The sequence below is a fragment of the Babylonia areolata genome, chromosome 7, assembly GCF_041734735.1.
Source record: "Babylonia areolata isolate BAREFJ2019XMU chromosome 7, ASM4173473v1, whole genome shotgun sequence".
Taxonomy (NCBI): Eukaryota; Metazoa; Mollusca; class Gastropoda; order Neogastropoda; family Buccinidae; genus Babylonia; species Babylonia areolata.
Window position 1 is genome coordinate 34,924,214 of NC_134882.1, and position 17,758 is coordinate 34,941,971.

The 17,758-nt window shown below is 41.0% G+C and overlaps 2 protein-coding genes across 8 annotated transcripts in view; both read right to left on the reverse strand.

The window, feature by feature from the left end:
• Window positions 1–7,547, reverse strand: part of LOC143283992 (ATPase family gene 2 protein homolog A-like) — a 27,557-nt gene extending 20,010 nt beyond the window's left edge. For 2 of the 5 annotated variants that reach the window (XM_076590505.1, XM_076590501.1), the window contains exons 1-4: window positions 7,464–7,547; window positions 4,063–4,254; window positions 1,457–1,736; window positions 519–577 (exon numbers count right to left, since the gene is read on the reverse strand). In XM_076590505.1, coding sequence (XP_076446620.1) covers window positions 519–577; window positions 1,457–1,736; window positions 4,063–4,237 — 514 coding nt within the window. In that variant the 5' untranslated portion in view covers window positions 4,238–4,254; window positions 7,464–7,547. Of the gene's footprint in view, window positions 1–518; window positions 578–1,456; window positions 1,737–4,062; window positions 4,267–5,043; window positions 5,111–7,463 lie in introns of those variants that run through there. The other 3 variants (XM_076590503.1, XM_076590502.1, XM_076590504.1) reach the window with 3 other exon arrangements.
• Window positions 7,548–10,223: 2,676 nt separating this feature from the next.
• Window positions 10,224–17,758, reverse strand: part of LOC143283993 (calcium uptake protein 3, mitochondrial-like) — a 40,106-nt gene continuing 32,571 nt past the window's right edge. For all 3 annotated transcript variants that reach the window (XM_076590509.1, XM_076590508.1, XM_076590506.1), the window contains 4 exons: window positions 17,367–17,544; window positions 16,923–17,031; window positions 16,089–16,246; window positions 10,224–14,761 (listed from right to left, as the gene is read on the reverse strand). In XM_076590509.1, the coding sequence (XP_076446624.1) occupies window positions 14,687–14,761; window positions 16,089–16,246; window positions 16,923–17,031; window positions 17,367–17,544 (520 nt within the window). In that variant the 3' untranslated portion in view covers window positions 10,224–14,686. The remainder of the gene's footprint in view (window positions 14,762–16,088; window positions 16,247–16,922; window positions 17,032–17,366; window positions 17,545–17,758) is intronic.

A 17,758-nucleotide genomic window follows, 5' to 3' on the forward strand; every position in this document is an offset into this window, starting at 1 on the left:
TCAAACTCATTCAATTTACCACTTCATTTGTGGCGACTTGTGTGTCAGCTTTCTGCCTGTCCGTTTTTTAGCACAACAGATTTCTTGCCATACTGCGATGACTGGGATGTGGAGGATTCTATCACATCCAAAAATAACCATCCATCCACTGTCCTGTTATACAGACATGTCCACCCATCCATTCTGTGTGACACATACATGTCAACCCAACAACTGCCCTGAGTTGTACAGACACAACAACCCATCTACTTTGCTGTACATACATGTCGACCCATCCAATCTGTGTCATACATACATGTCAACCCATCCATTCTGTGTTACACATACATGTCAACCCATCCATTCTGTGTTATACAGACATGTCAACCCAACCATTCTGTGCCATACAGACATGTCAACCCATCCATTCTGTGCTATACAGTCCATTCTGTGCTATACAGACATGTCAACCCAACCATTCTGTGCTATACAGACATGTCAACCCATCCATTCTGTGCTATACAGACATGTCAACCCACCCATTGCACTGGACAACACTTGAGAGAAGACATCCGTCTGGTAGATTTCACTCTCTCTCCTGCCACATAAACCACATCTTCCATTGTTGTATCATTCATAACACAACTCGCACAAACTACACACCTGACATTGCTACATAATTCAAAGCACAACTCTCACAAACCACACACCTTCTGTTGTTACACCACTCATAACACACCTATCATAAATCACATACCTTCCATTGTTACATCATTCACAGCACAACTATCACAAACTACATACCTTCCATTGTTACACCACTCAAAACACAACTCTCACAAACCACATAACTTCCGTTATTACACCACTTATAGCACAACTCTCCCAAACCACATAACTTCCGTTATTACACCACTCATAGCACAACTCTCACAAACCACATAACTTCCGTTATTACACCACTCATAGCACAACTCTCACAAACCACATAACTTCCGTTATTACACCACTCATAGCACAACTCTCACAAACCACATAACTTCCGTTATTACACCACTTATAGCACAACTCTCACAAACCACATAACTTCCGTTATTACACCACTCATAGCACAATTCTCACAAACCACATAACTTCCGTTATTACATCACTTATAGAACAATTCTCACAAACCAAATACCGTCCACGCTTATATCATTATCAGCACAACTCTCACAAATCACATACCTTCCATTGTTACATCATTCAAAACACAACTATAAACCACATGGCTTCCATTGTTACATCACTCATATTCCATTGTTACAAAACCCAACTTTCACACACACTTTTTTTCAGTTTGGCAATACCCTCCATTGTCGCACCACTCAAAACGCAACTCTCACAAACCACATACGTTCCATTGTCTCATCACTCAAAACATAACTCTCACACACCAGATATCTTTCATAGTTACACCACCAAAGACATCACTCACTCCATACAGACATGGACGTGATGGGCGTCAGCGGACGGAGGCAGAAAGCGCTGCACCGTGACGACATCGACACTCTGCCCTCCCTCGCCCAGCAGGTGGAGGAGGATGGGGGGCAGGAGGAGGGAGGTGGGAGGCAGGCCGTCACAGGGCCATGACCACAGCACGTGCTGACCACTGACCAGGCAGGGCTGACCAACCCCAAGGCCACACACCCCCATTGTGCCGGGGTGAAGCAACACCACCCTGTCGCCCCACCCCGCTCCCAGCTTCTTCACCGTGTCTGCAACAGTATGCAGCATAGCCTCTGTGTGTGTGTGTGTGCTTGTGTGTGTGTGTGGGGGGGGGCCTGGGGAGGGGCTTGGGTGTGTGTGTGTGCGCATGTTTGTGTGAATGAGTGTGCGTGCTTGTGTCTGTGTGTGCGTGCTGCGTGCTTGTGTCTGTTTCGTTTCGTTCGTTTCGTTCTTTTGTTTAGCGTCTTTTCACTATCAGTGATATCAGACGTTGTGTCTGTGTGTGCGTGCTTGTGCGTGCGTGCGTGCGTGCGTGTTTTCTTTTTCTTCTCACTGGTTCATTGTCTGTTCACCACAAGGTGATTTAGACATACACATTCACTCACTTCAGCACACACATTCACACTCATACAACAGATGTGGAGAATGGATAAGGGATTGGACGTGGGGAGGGGGAAAAGCAGAAAAAAAAAAATTTTTCAAGTGAAGAACAGCAACATCATAACGTTTACCTCTGACAGTACAAGTCAGACACATACCACAGTACAAGTCTGTCACACATCACAGTACAAGTCAGACACATACCACAGTACAAGTCTGTCACACATCACAGTACAAGTCAGACACATACCACAGTACAAGTCTGTCACACATCACAGTACAAGTCTGTCACACACATAGTACAAGTCTGACACACATCACAGTACAAGTCTGTCACATACATCACAGTACAAGTCTGACACATACATCACAGTACAAGTAGGACACACATCACAGTACAAGTCTGATACGCATCACAGTACAAATCTCACATACATCACAGAACAAGTCTGACACATATCACAGTACAAGTCTGACACACATCACAGTTCAAGTCTGACACAATTTATCACAGTACAAGTCTGTCACACATCACAGTACAAGCCAGACACATACCACAGTACAAGTCTGACACACATCACAGTACAAGTCTGACACATATCACAGTACAAGTCTGACACACATCACAGTACAAGTCTGACACATATCACAGTACAATTCTGTCACACATCACAGTACAAGCCAGACACATACCACAGTACAAGTCTGACACACATCACAGTACAAGTCTGACACATATCACAGTACAAGTCTGTTAAACATCACAGTACAGTACAAGTCTGACACATATCACAGTAAAAGTCTGACACACATCACAGTACAAGTCTGACACACATCACAGTACAAGTCTGTCACACACATCACAGTACAAGTCTGTCACATATCACAGTACAAGTCTGTCACACATCACAGTACATGTCTGTCACACATCACAGTACAAGTCTGACACATATCACGGTACAAGTCTGACACACACATATAACAGTACATGTCTGTCACACATATCACATTACAAGTCTGTCACACATCACAGTACAAGTCTGTCACACACATCACAGTACAAGTCTGTCACACATCACAGTACAAGTCTGTCACACATCACAGTACAAGTCTGTCAAACACACCACAGTACAAGTCTGACACATATCACAGTACAAGTCTGACACACATATATCACAGTACAAGTCTGTCAAACACACCACAGTACAAGTCTGACAATATCACAGTACAAGTCTGACACATATATGTCACAGTACAAGTCTGTCATATATCACAGTACAAGTCTGTCACACATCACAGTACAAGTCTGTCAAACACACCACAGTACAAGTCTGTCACACATCACAGTACAAGTCTGTCACATATCACAATACAAGTCTGGCACACATCACAGTACAAGTCTGTCAAACATCACAGTACTAGTCTGTCAAACACACCACAGTACGCACAAGAGGTCTGTCACACACATCCCAAGGTTTACCTCTGACCGCAACTAGAAGTCCGTCACACACATAACAGTGGAGTGATGGCCTACAGGTAACACACCCGCCTAGGAAGCGGGAGAATCTGAGCGCGCTGGTTCAAATCATGGCTCATCTGCCAATATTTTTTCCCCCTCCACTAGACCTTGAGTGGTGGTCTGGATGTTACTCATTCGGATGAGACGATAAACCAAGGTCCTGTGTGCAGCATGCACTTAGTGCACGTAAAAGAACCCACGGCAACAAAAGGGTTGTTCCTGGCAAAATTCTGTTGAAAAAATCCGCTTCGATAGAAAAAACAAATAAAACTGCACACAGGAAAAAATACAAAAAAAAATGGGCGGTGCTGTAGTATAGCGATGCACTCTCCCAGAGGAGAGCAGCCCAAATTTCACACAGAGAAATCTGTTGTGATAAAAAGAAATACAAATACAAATAAAGTCTGTCACACATATCACAGTAAAGTCTGACACATATCACAGCACAACTCTGTCACACACATCACCAGGTTTACCTCTGACAGGCAGGGCGGGGGTGTGGAGGACTCGAGCCTGCAGCACCCCGTCCAGAAGAAAGGTGGGCGTGTCCTGACAGCTGTGGGCATGCTGGTCCAGGTCAGTCCGGTGCACAACTCGCTGGCACTTCCCACACTGCCGCCACTCCTCCCCCTTCCCCTTCTTGGGCCCCATGCTGTCGTCACCCCTCACTGCTGACCAACCTCAATGATTACAGTAATAACAATAATAATGTGCATTTACACAGCGCTTATCCTGCGACTCTAACTTAAGCGCTTATAACGTCAAGTATAAATAAGACAGGAATATATAATATTTAAAAAATAGTTTAAAAAATTGCTAGAATTTAGTAGAAATACAATTCTTAAAACAGTGTAACATCACTCATGAATCACACACCTCTCTCACCTCACCCCCAGGCCCCAAACCTCCACAAAAACACTTTGTCAAACATACACACACAAAGGGGAAGGAGCATCTGTAGTTTGAAATATTGTGTGAACGAGTATGTTTCCGCCTTCTGCGTAAAATGACTTAAGAAAGATGCTTCATTAATGAAGAGGAAAACTTTGTGCATTTTGTGCCAAACCCAACAGAAGTTAAGATTTATTTATGTTTTCTTCCCTCTCATATGTGTCACTGATAGTGAGTGACACATAATTCATTGCACTATGTGTCAGAATATTATTGTACATGTATATTATACAACTTGTCTATTTTGTTGCACTATTTAAGTTTTAGAATAGTATTGTACATATTACACAAAATGTCTATTTGTTACACTGTGTAAATTTCAGAATGGTATTGTAGAAATTACACAAACTGTCGAATTTGTTGCACAATACAAGTTTCAGAATAATTACTATTGTACATATTACACAAAATGTCTATTTTGTTGCATGGAATAGTACTGTACATATCACAAAAAAACAATCTATGTAAACTTTCTGTTCAGAACATCTACAAGCATAATACTGCACCCTTTTCGCTGTCAGGGACACCTTCACATTACACACCAGTGTCTAAGTGATCTCCTCACCAGTCACCTGTTACATACTGAGAAATCAGAAACCACTGAATATTTTTTAAGAACTGTTAAATTTCACAGTTAAGCTGAGTTTCTAGGAAGTTTCTAATTTTTTTTTTTTTTAATCTACAGATATAACAGTATCCTGAAATTGAAATTACACCTTGAAAGAATATTCTTGAAAGGTTCCCCAAAGTATGACTGCACCTGGTGTGAAAGATTATCAGGCAGCCTTTTATCATACTTGCTTTCAAGATAATTATATGGTAGATAAGGTGCTGTCTACTCATTATCATAAGTGTGTAAGATCAATGAGGTCTTCCCTTGTAAAGACTTGTAAAAAAAATAATAATAATAACTTATAGCTTCCAACTTTACATTTTTGTCAAAGTTCCTTCTGATTTGAAAAGGTTTACTATGCCTTTATCTTTGTTTTGTATTCTATGCCACATAGGCATAAAACATTTTAGCGTTATTTTTAATAGTTTTGGCTAACTTTATTTCATGCTATTTCACTGATTTATGCATGGCCCATTTTACTTAATTTCACATGCTTAAGCATACACATTTCAGCTCTCCTTTGTCCAGGATTTCTTGTAGATTCTGTATGTTTTGTGCTTTAAACTGATATCATCTAATAAAGTTTGGGCAACCATCTTTTCCTGAAAACAGTTCCTTTGTTTATAATAACTAAATGGAAAAAATAGTTTTTTTCTTACATTCTTTTATTTATTGCTTTCAGTTCCAGTTTCTCAAGGAGGTGTCACTGCATTCAGACAGATCATATGCTACACCACATCTGCAAAGCAGATATCCCAACACACTTAGTCAAGCCTAGAGTGCATGCATATATATATATATATATATATATATATATATATATATATATATATATATATATATATACATATGTGTGTGTGTGTGTGTGTGTGTGTGTGTGTGTGTATTGGGGGGAGGGGAGTGTCTGTGTGTGTCTGTGTGTGTGTGTGTGCTTATCACTGTGTGTATCTGAGTGGATTCCTTCCATAGGTAGAAATTTGCCAGAAGACAACACTTATGTTGCCATGAGTTCTTTTTCAGTACACCAAATGTGTGCTTCTCTGCATTTTCAGTTAGACTCTAAGGTTGTTCAGGAACTGTCTGGCCCCAACAGTATAGTCTCCCTGTTCCACATATATATATATATATATATATATATATGCTGAGCCCCGGATGAATGGCACATTAAAGCAATTGTGACATGGTGACCCTTTCCTACATCAGGAAATTAAAAAAGATAATCAATATCATGTATATCTTTTACTGAATTTTATTCCAAATCTAAAACAGAATTTGCTTTTTGCAGCCCTCTGAAATGAGCTGAGGGCTCTTTCACTGCTTGAAAAAGAAAATGTTCTTCTGTCTTTTCCATTAACAAGTCCCTGCATTTTCATTCTGCCAAACAATATCCGGATAATTGAAATCACTCACAATAATAACTGCATCTTGTCAAGATATATAGACTGGTATATTTTGTCAATGATATCATTTAAAGCTATACTTTCCTCATTACCATACAGTTTGGAGATCTGTATGTAACAGAGATCAAAAGATTTTCTTTCTTTCCGAACTTAAAATACAACTGAGGGTTTAAAGGTTTCCAGATAATGTCTCCTTGAAGTATAAAATGAAGTTTGTACAAACATAATGCTCCTTCTTGGAACGTCCCTCCAATGAGAATCGCTTTGAGGATGGGGCCCATCCATTGCCTTTATATGGCCCTGACCCAACCCCATCTGCTAGTGCTGCTAGCAGAGGCTGAGTGATGTGCTGACCAGCATAACTGACGGATTTGGCAAGCACAAAAAATCTACTGTCAAACTGATTTGACGAAACTGAAGTTAAATATTTTTACCTTGTTAGAAACAGAAGTATGCAATAAGTTAAAGTTTTTTGGGTTTTTTTTTTGTTGATGTTGTTGTTGTTTTGTTTGTTTGTTTTTTTTGGGGGGGGTTGTTTGTTTGTTTGTTTTCATAAGGGGCAGTAAGATAAAAACGAAAGTAAACAGTTACAATGGCTTGTCAGTTGTGAATGAGAACAAAATTCTCTTCACTCTGCACGAGCAGAAAAACGTTGGATCAATCACTTCCTCCACGTTAGCGCTAACTGGTTAATCTTTCACTTGGGGAAATCTCCCCAATGTCACTAGTTATGGAAGAAAATGGTATTTCTTGACTGGCGCATAAGACGTCCGTGTACTTGTGAGCACCACATACAACTCAACACTAATGCAATTGCAGCTAAAACACGGCTATTAAGAGTCACTGTTACCAATGGAAGAAATTAATCCTAACTAAGCGCATTTCTGCCACATATACATGCGTGTAACCGTACCTTTGAGTTACGATTAGAGCTACTTATACACCATCCGCCCTCTGCTTTTGTTTTGGTTTTCGGACCTCAGCCACGTGAATGTCTACAGCGGAAGTTTTAAGTTGTCTTACTACTGCCAATTCCCCCAAACATATTCTCTGGGAGGCCTGACTTTCTGTCTGGGCCTTCATTTAGTTTTCATTTTCAGTTCCTCAAGGAGGTGTCACTGCGTTCGGAAAAAATATATATATGCTACACCACATTTGCTAGACATATGCCTGACCAGCAGCTTAGTGGAGTGATGGCCTAGAGGTAACACGTCCGCCTAGGACTCAATGTTGAAAAATGCACCAAACATATGTGGGGACTCTCTTTTTCTTCCCCACTTCAAGCGGGCAAAAGGCCTTGTCAGGCCTGCACACCTTGATATTGATATGATATGATAGGATAGGAAGCGAGAGAATCTGAGCGCACTGGTTCGAATCACGGCTTAGCCGCCAATATTTTCTCCCCCTCCACTTGACCTTGAGTGGTGGTCTGGACGCTAGTGATTTGGATGAGACGATAAACCGAGGTCCCGTGTGCAGCATGCACTCAAGCGCAACAAAAGGGTTGCCCCTGGCAAAATTCTGTCAGTAGAAAAATCCAGTTCGATAGGAAAAACAAATAAGACTGCACAAAGGGGAAAAAAAGTGGTGCTCTCAATGTAGCGACAGGCTCTCCCAAGGGAACTTGAGCAGCCCGAATTTCACACAGAGAAATCTGTTGTGACGAAAAAGAGAAATAGAATAAGATACAACCCAACAAATGCGCTAGTCAGACTTTGAGAACATGCATAGATTCTACATGGACATTATGATAAGAGCACTGTACAAAATCTTTTCACTGTAAAGGACAGTAATCATACCAGGGGACACCCACTAATACTAATGAAGACATTCACCAAATCAAACCTTTTTTCACACTTTTTTACTAAGAGAGTTGTTAATTTCTGGAATAATCTGCCCAGTGTGTGTCTGTGTCTGTGTATGTCTTTGCGTGTCTGTATGTCTGTATCTGTGTGTCACACACACACATGCGCACGTGTGCGCCCGCGCACACACACTCTCTCTCTCTCTCTCTTCTTTTTCTTTTTTTAATTCTGGAGGAAGGGGTCAGATCTGTGTAAGCTGAAAAGCCTGAATATACAATTGGTATTGATATCCACTTACACCTATTTCCGTGAAGTTGGTATAAGTCTGTCTCTTTTCTCCCATTCCTTCATTCCTTCCTGTTCTTTTTCTCTGCCATTATTTCATATCAGTTCAATTTGATTAACTGCTTGGTGTCTCTTCTCTGCCCTGAGATCTTGGGCTGCAGACACATCTATGACAAAATGCTCAAACCTATGACAGGCGCAATAGCGGAGTGGTTTAACGTTGGACATTCAATCTGAGGGTCCCGGGTTCGAATCGCGGTAATGGCGCCTGGTGGGTAAAGGGTGGAGATTTTTCCGATCTTCCAGGTCAGCAAATGTGCAGACCTGCTAGTGCCTGAACCTCCTTCATGTGTATATGCATGCAGAAGATAAAATACGCACATTAAAGATCTTGTAACCCATGTCAGTGTTCGGTGGGTAATGGAGACATGAAAATACCCAGCATGCATGAACTCCGACAGAATCATAGGCAAGTTGATGTTGGTTGTGTAACAGAAAGAAGAACCTGACTTCATCTTCGACGGTCATCTCATCCCGGACCACAGTGCCTTGAAAGAGACTGGCTTTATTGTGGAGGTGATCTGCAAACATCTGTCTCGGGACATCAGTCGTGTGGTGCAGACTCCTGCTGCTGGCACTCAGTGAAGCCAGGGAACTGTTGTTGTTTTTCTCTGTGTGTGTGTGTGTGTTGTGTGTGTGTGTGTGTGTGAAAAGTGTTGCTGACTCATGCATATAAAAAGCGCAAGTGTGCATGTGCGTGCACACACACAGACATACATACATTTGTATTTGCATTACTTTTTTTTTGTCACAACAGATTTCTCTGTGTGAAATTCAGTCTGCTTTCCCCAGGGAGAGCACGTCGCTACACTGACAGCAACACTAATTTTATTGTATTTTTTCTGCATGCAAACTTTTTTTATTTGTTTTCCTATCGAAGTGGATTTTTCTACAGAATTTTGCCAGGGACAACCCTTTTGTTGCCGTGGGTTCTTTTACATGCGCTAAATGCATACTGCACACGGGACCTCAGTTTATTGTCTCATCCAAATGACTAGCATCCAGACCACCACTCAAGGTCTAGTGGAGGGGAAGAAAATACTGGCGACTGCCAGTGTGATTTGGACCAGTGCACCCAGATTGTCTCACTTCCTAGGCAGACGCGTTACCTCTAGGCCAACACTCCACTACATACATGCTCACATGTTAGCAAATAAACATGGAAGAAACCGATGTTAATCCAAAGAACACAGATATGGAATGGAGTGCCTTATTTATGTAGAGACTGTTTGAAAAGGGGTGATTATAAAATTTGTTTTAAAGGATTTTAAAGTGTGTGTCTGTTCATACTTGGGGAAAGAAGACAGTGGTGTGTGTTCATAAGGTAAGAGGACAGAGGCATTTCTGTAATGCAAGCGTTTCTGTCATGTAAATCTGCAGCATTTCTTTTGAAGAATTCTGTAATGTGGACCTACTGTAGTTTTTTGTATGTGTCTGAAAAGAGTTGTTGAACACTGATGCATTTCTCACTTCCTTTTTCAATTCATATTCTCCACAGCAGATACAAGCAGACACAGAGTGCATGAAGGGGAAAAGGAAATTTAATCACATTATTTCCAGTAAGATGGTTAGTGTTTCATATGGATCTCATGAAGTACAAGCAACTTCAGGCTCAAAATCAATATCACTTTTTTTTTTAAGTATAGACAAAACATCCAAACAATCCAAGAACATTTCAAAATAAATGAATGCATAAATAAATAAATAAGAGAGAGGATACAAACAATGCATTCTACAGAGAACAAGAACAAGAACAAAATTTTATTCCACAGGCCTCCGGCCCCTAGAAACAAAAAGAACAATGTAGAATGCCTATTAAGGAAAAACGAAAACATGAAACAAGCCAGTAAAGAGGGCATTACTCATCTATATTACCTACGAAATTGTTTCAAATTTTCAATGCATAAAAGATAAAAATTCCTAGGTTCCTAGTTTTAAGCATGCTGTCACATTTTAGCAATTGTGGTAGAGATTGTATGCTACAATAGTCCAGGTATTTATCTCTAATTTCGGAATACAAAGGACAAACACAAATTACATGTTCCTCATCCTCTGTGACTGCACATAAGCTGCAAAGTTTATCCTGGTTATTGTTGAAAAATGATTTCAAAGTAGCTCCTTTAAGAGGTAATATTCCCAAGCGTAATTTGACAATACAGTCTCTAAAACATTTTATGTTCACAAAATCAAAGTATCTTTCATTTTCAAAGGTAAATTTAAATGTTCTATAGTAATTATACATATTTTTCTGCATTACCGAGCTTTCCCATTCTTGTACATAAATATCTGTTAGACGTTGTTTAAGCAAAGAAATAAAAGATTTTCGCACCCAACCCCTTGATGCAGCCAGACGTATCCAAACCCTAGGCTAAAGAGTGTATCTTTTATGCGAGAGACCCAACACTTTTTGCCATTGTTGTCTAGAGTAACTAGCATGGTATATGCCTGTTTGGGGAAACGTCTGTTATCCATTTTTATTACTTTTAACCAGTATCTGATACATCTGACTGCACTGTTGACATATAATGGGTAGCGACCTGTCTCTCCATACACAAACTTATTTGGTGTTTTCAGTGGTACATTAAGATATCTTTTAATTGCAAGTGTGTGGACTTTCTCAATATTTTCCAGTCTTTGTAATCCCCATACTTCTGAAGCATACAATAGAACAGGCTGAATTTGGGTATCAAAAATTTTAAAGAAACATGCTTCAGTCATTTCACTTAACTTACTTACATACTTAACACAATCGAAACAAGCTCGTTTGCCTTTGACAGCCAATGCATCTACCCCTTTGCAAACACTCATTTTTGTAGAAAAAATAAAACCCAAATAGTTGTACTCGTTTACAACTTCTAGATCATTTCCATCAAGATTCCATTTCTCATATCTACTCAAAAAACCTCCCTTTCTAAAAACCATTACCTTTGTTTTGTCTTTGTTAATGTTCAAATGTAGGTCTTTACATGCACTGTTAAGAATATCAAGTTGATTCTGAAGACCTCGTGGTGTATCTGCAATGAGAACTATGTCATCCGCAAACATGCATTCTACAGAGGAAAATCCAAGTCTAAAGCCAATATCACATAATACACATAAAATATATATTCAAAAAGTAAAATACCATCATAAAAAGTAACTAAGTACTAAAATAAATACAACAGTCTGGGCTTTCTGAGCACTCAAGCTTCAAGAAGTGATGTGATAGTTTGCAAGCTTTATCAACCAAAGACTAACAGACAGCATGTGCCTGTTATATGGTTCACCCGTAGAAAGCTTTTTCTGATCTTCTCACACACCACAACTGGGAACACAAAGCAGTGACTGAGATTCACACACACACACACACACACACACACACACACAGCTCACACCTGGGCCAGAAACACTTCCCCAAAACTTCATGTGAACTGAATCTACTGTCTTTTTTCCCCAGACCAAAACAGATCTCTGTGTATGACTAATTTTGCAATGAATAAGTCAAATAGTTGTTAAACTTTATGGAATCCATTTTCTTCTCGTTATAGTCCCAAAAGATCAGTCCTGAAACATTTAAAATCTGTTTCCCAAATTACACTGCAGTTCTCAGTTCAAATGCTGACCAGCTGCCACACTATTAACTTATACCCAAATTAAAAAATTCAGCTGTTAACATTTTGTAAACTATTCCCCAATTCAGCTGTTAACCTGTTGTAAACTATTCCCCAATTCCCAATTCAGCTGTTAGCCTGTTGTAAACTATTCCCCAATTCACAGTTCAGCTGCTGACCTGTAGTAACTATTCCCCAATGCCCAGTTCAGCTGTTGACCTGTAGTAACTATTCCCCAATTCCCAATTCAGCTGTTGACCTGTTGTAAGCTATTCCCCAATTCCCAATTCAGCTGTTGACCTGTTGTAAGCTATTCCCCAATTCCCAGTTCAGCTGTTGACCTGTTCTAAACCATCCCCCAATGCCCAGTTCAGCTGTTGACCTGTAGTAACTATTCCCCAATTCCCAGTTCAGTTGCAAACCTACTGTCATCTATTCCCCAATTTCTAGTACAGCTGTTGACCTGTTGTAGACTACTCCCCAAATCCCAATCTATCTGTTGACCTGTTGTAAACTATTCCCCAATATCCAGCTCAGGTGCCAACCTCTAGTAAACTATTCCCTAATTCCCACTTCAACTGTTGATCTGCAGTAAATTATTCCAAATTCCTCATCCAGCTGCTGACCTGTTGTAAATGATTCCCAGGTCAGCTGTTGATCTGTTGTAAACTATTCTTGAATTCCCACTTCAACTGTTGATCTGCTGTAAACTATTCCCTAGTTCCAAGATCAGCTGCTGACAAGTACAAGCACGGCAAATTTGCTTCATACAGCACTCCCAGGCAGTTTGCCTTTGGCTTATCACAGGAAGGATTTCCAAAAGGACCATTTAAGGATCTCCAGTTTATATTAATCTTCTTCTTTTTTTCTTTTTTTTTTTAAAATATATTTCTTAAATAACTCAAGTGAGCAATAACTTAAGTGAGCACATATTGCACATCAGTGAAATATACAGGACATTGCACCCAGAATATTGCACAAGAGATCAATTCTGAATTTTCCAAAAAAAAGGAAGAATCACTTTACAAAAAAAATTGAATTGTGTGATACCAGTAAATGGGAGAAAATGTGTCAAGAATGAGATTTAAAAAAAAAATTTTTAAAACGTATGTACAGAACATTGCACAGACAACAAGAATATGCAAGCACATGTGCACGCATGGAAGTACACACTCACGCACACATGCATACACATGCCACACACACACACACACTCACACACACACACACACACATAACACACACAGGATTTTGGTATATTATCAAAAAGACATAGAGGTAAGAGAAACCATCTGCAGGCATACATCTTAAAGTCAAGAAAACTGTATCACCTTCAGTGTAGATTAAGATCTTTACATCTTCCTAAAGCTTTTCCTACACATCTCCATAACACATCATGCTTTCATGTTGATTGTTATGTCACCCTTAAGTTTACCTTGTAGGTCAGAATATCATCTTAAAGCTTTCTCTATAGTTCAGAATATCATCTTAAAGCTTTCTCTATAGATCAGAGTATCATCTTAAAGCTGTCTCTATAGGTCACAGTATCATCTTTAAACTTTCCCTTTCGGTCAGAGTATCATCTTAAGCTTTACCAAAAGGTCAGAATATCATCTTAAAGCTTTCTTTCTCTATAGATCAGAATATCATCTTTAAACTTTCTCTTTAGGTCAGAGTATCATCTTAAACTTTACCTTTTGGTCAGAATATCATCTTAAAGCTGTCTCTATAGACCACAGTATCATCTTTAAACCTTCCCTAAAAGTCAGAGTATCATCTTTAAACTTTCCCTAAAGGTCAGAGTATCATCTTAAGCATTACCAAAAGGTCAGAATATCATCTTTAAGCTTTCTTTCTCTGTAGATCTGAATATCAACTACTTTGGGACGTTATCAGCCGTAGCTACTTTCATTTTCTCCGCATAGGAGGGTAGTAGTTTGCACAGGACAGGAATCAGACCCCTGCCAGAGTCTGCACTAGTGGATCATGGTTAAGTAAGTGTAATTAAATATCATCTTTAAACTTTCTCTTTAGGTCAGAGTATCATCTTAAACTTTACCTTTAGGTCAGAATATCATCTTAAAGTTGTCTCTATAGGTCAGAGTATCATCTTAAAGCTGTCTCTACAGGTCAGAGTATCATCTTTAAACTTTCCCTGTAGGTCAGAGTATCATCTGAAAGCTTTCCCTATAGGTCAGAATATCATGCTGACAGTCGTCACATACCTGCAGATCTCTATACCATAGTTAGATCTCTGTACTATCCTCAGATCTCTATACTACCCTTAGATTTCTATACAATTCCTTAGATCTCTACACTATCCTTAAATCTCTATGCTATGATGGTGGTTACTGCACTGAACATGCTGCAAAAAACTGTCCAAGTCTTGCAGCTGATCAGAAAGATCGCATTTCATTGCGAACACAAGCACGGAAGCTGTCCCAGGAATTCTTGGTATGCATCAAGTGAGACTGAAACACAGGGAATTAAAATGAAATTCATTTAGTCTACTCAAAACACAGAGAATTACAATGGCTTTCATTCAATGCACTCAAACAAGACTGGCTCTGCCCTTTTTATTTTATGCAGCATGTGTATTTGTGTGCATGGTTTGTGTGCGGGGGGGTTGGGGTGGGGGAGCGTGGGGGGAGAGGTTGTATGACCATACCGTGAGCCATCCTTTCTGACATGTGTACTTAACCTGGACTTGTGTTGCAAGTCTTCCTTCATCCACACACACACACACACACACACACAAACACATAAACATACACACACACCACATACACACACACACTCATACACACACACACATATATACACACATACAAAACACACACACAACACACACACAGACACACACACAGACACACACACACACACACACACACAAAACACACACACACAACACACACACACACACACACACACACACACACACACACACATTCACAGTGTGGTGCTCCATGCTATGAGGTTACCTACCCTTTCCACCCTGTGCACAGGATACCTCAAGATGTTCGTTCACATACATTCACCCCGTCACCCCCCAACACACACACACACACACACTCACACACACTCACACACAAAGCATGGTACTCTATGCCATGAGGTTTTGCACACTTGCCCAGCAGTGCAGGCGATCCCTCATGATATTCACACTAACCACCACCACCCCCACACACAGAGTCCTCTGCCCCTTGCCACAGGGTTACCCACCCTTGCCCCGTGGTGCAGGCGATCCCTCATGATATTCACACTAACCACCACCACCCCCACACACAGTGCTCTGCCCCTTGCCACAGGGTTACCCACCCTTGCCCCGTGGTGCAGGCGATCCCTCATGATATTCACACTAACCACCCCCACCCCCACACACAGTGCTCTGCCCCTTGCCACAGGGTTACCCACCCTTGCCCCGCGGTGCAGGCGATCCCTCATGATATTCACACTAACCACCACCACCCCCACACACAGTGCTCTGCCCCTTGCCACAGGGTTACCCACCCTTGCCCCGTGGTGCAGGCGATCCCTCATGATATTCACACTAACCACCACCACCCCCACACACAGTGCTCTGCCCCTTGCCACAGGGTTACCCACCCTTGCCCCGCGGTGCAGGCGATCCCTCATGATATTCACACTAACCACCCCCACCCCCACACACAGTGCTCTGCCCCTTGCCACAGGGTTACCCACCCTTGTCCCGTGGTGCAGGCGATCCCTCATGATATTCACACTAACCACCACCACCCCCACACACAGTGCTCTGCCCCTTGCCACAGGGTTACCCACCCTTGCCCCGCGGTGCAGGCGATCCCTCATGATGCTGATGAACTCCTGGTGGCTGAGGTGACCGTCGTAATCAGAGTCAAAGATCTGGAAGACAGTGTTGACGATGTGTGGACCCAGAGTGTGGCCTGTACACACCTTCACTGCTCGCTGAAAGTCCTCTGCACACACACACACACACACACACACACACACACACACACACACACACATGCACACACACACACACACACACAACACACACACACACACACATGCACACACACACACACACACAACACACACACACACACATGCACACACACACACACACACACGCACACACACACACACACACACACATTCACACACACATGCACACACACACACACATGCACATACACATGCACACATACAAACAACACACACACACATACACACACACACACACATATATACACACATACCTCTGTTTTACTGTGCTGCTTTCTCTTCCATTGAAATATCATAATAACATAAGTATATGATGGACATATCATAGATTTTTAAAAAGCCTTTGATGTGATCAGTCATTCCTTGTTAGTGCACAAATTCATATATAATATCTATATATCAACAGTGGATTTTATATATGGTATACAATAGTTTCTTTCCAACAGGAAACCTAAACAGAAAAATAATCAAACCTCAAAATTTACAGTGATTGTACATGGATTACCACAAGGGTCCATCTTAGGGCCAGTCTTATTCTCAGCTTATGTCAAATGTGAAATAGAAATGTGAAATGTTCATAGATGACAAATTCTTTCATTCAAACAATTAAGGAAGTGGGTGAGAGGAGAGCATAGAAGAATATACCCTGGGAAACAGATTTCTGGGAATAGGTGTACATCTTCATTGTGAGGGCAAAATCGTCAAGGCTGTTGAGAAACTGACAGAACTGCCGAAAGTCCTCCAGTGAGATCCCCTGAAAGAAAAAACAAACAAACACAATGAATATAAATACTAACTGATAGCAATAAATTACAACACAATAAATACAAACAAACACACACAAACATGGACAACCATGACCATGGATTGCACAGAATTATTGTTTCAGTGCATGTGTGTGTGTGTGTGTGTGTGTGTTGTGTGTGTGTGCGCGCGCGCACACACACGTGCGTGCACCCATGCATGCATGCGTGCATGTGTATGTGTGTTATGTGTAACATGCCAGTTGAGTTTTTGTAAATGTAATTACTGACAATGATAGCAAAGCTGCATTGCACAGAAGAAGAAAAAACAAACACATGCACTGACTTTTTCCTGAGGGATTCTGGACCGAACTCGCTCCAGACACTCCTCAATCTGGCCACGGTCCAGGCTGGTGTAGCGCAGCAAGATCTTGGCAAAGTCCACCTCAGAGATGGTGCTCAGGCCCCGGGAAAACTCCATGAACTCCAGCTCTATCACCTCACTCTGCAGGTTGGCCATGAACCTGTCAGTGTCAACATCATCATCATAATCATCATCATCATTGTCATCGCTGTTGTCATTGTCATCATCATCATCATCATCACCAAAATTGTCATTATCATCATCATCACCAAACTCATCATAATCACAGTCATTGTCATCATCATCATGAACATCGTCATCACCAAAATTATCTTCATCATCACTATCATTGCCATTGTCATCATCATCATCAT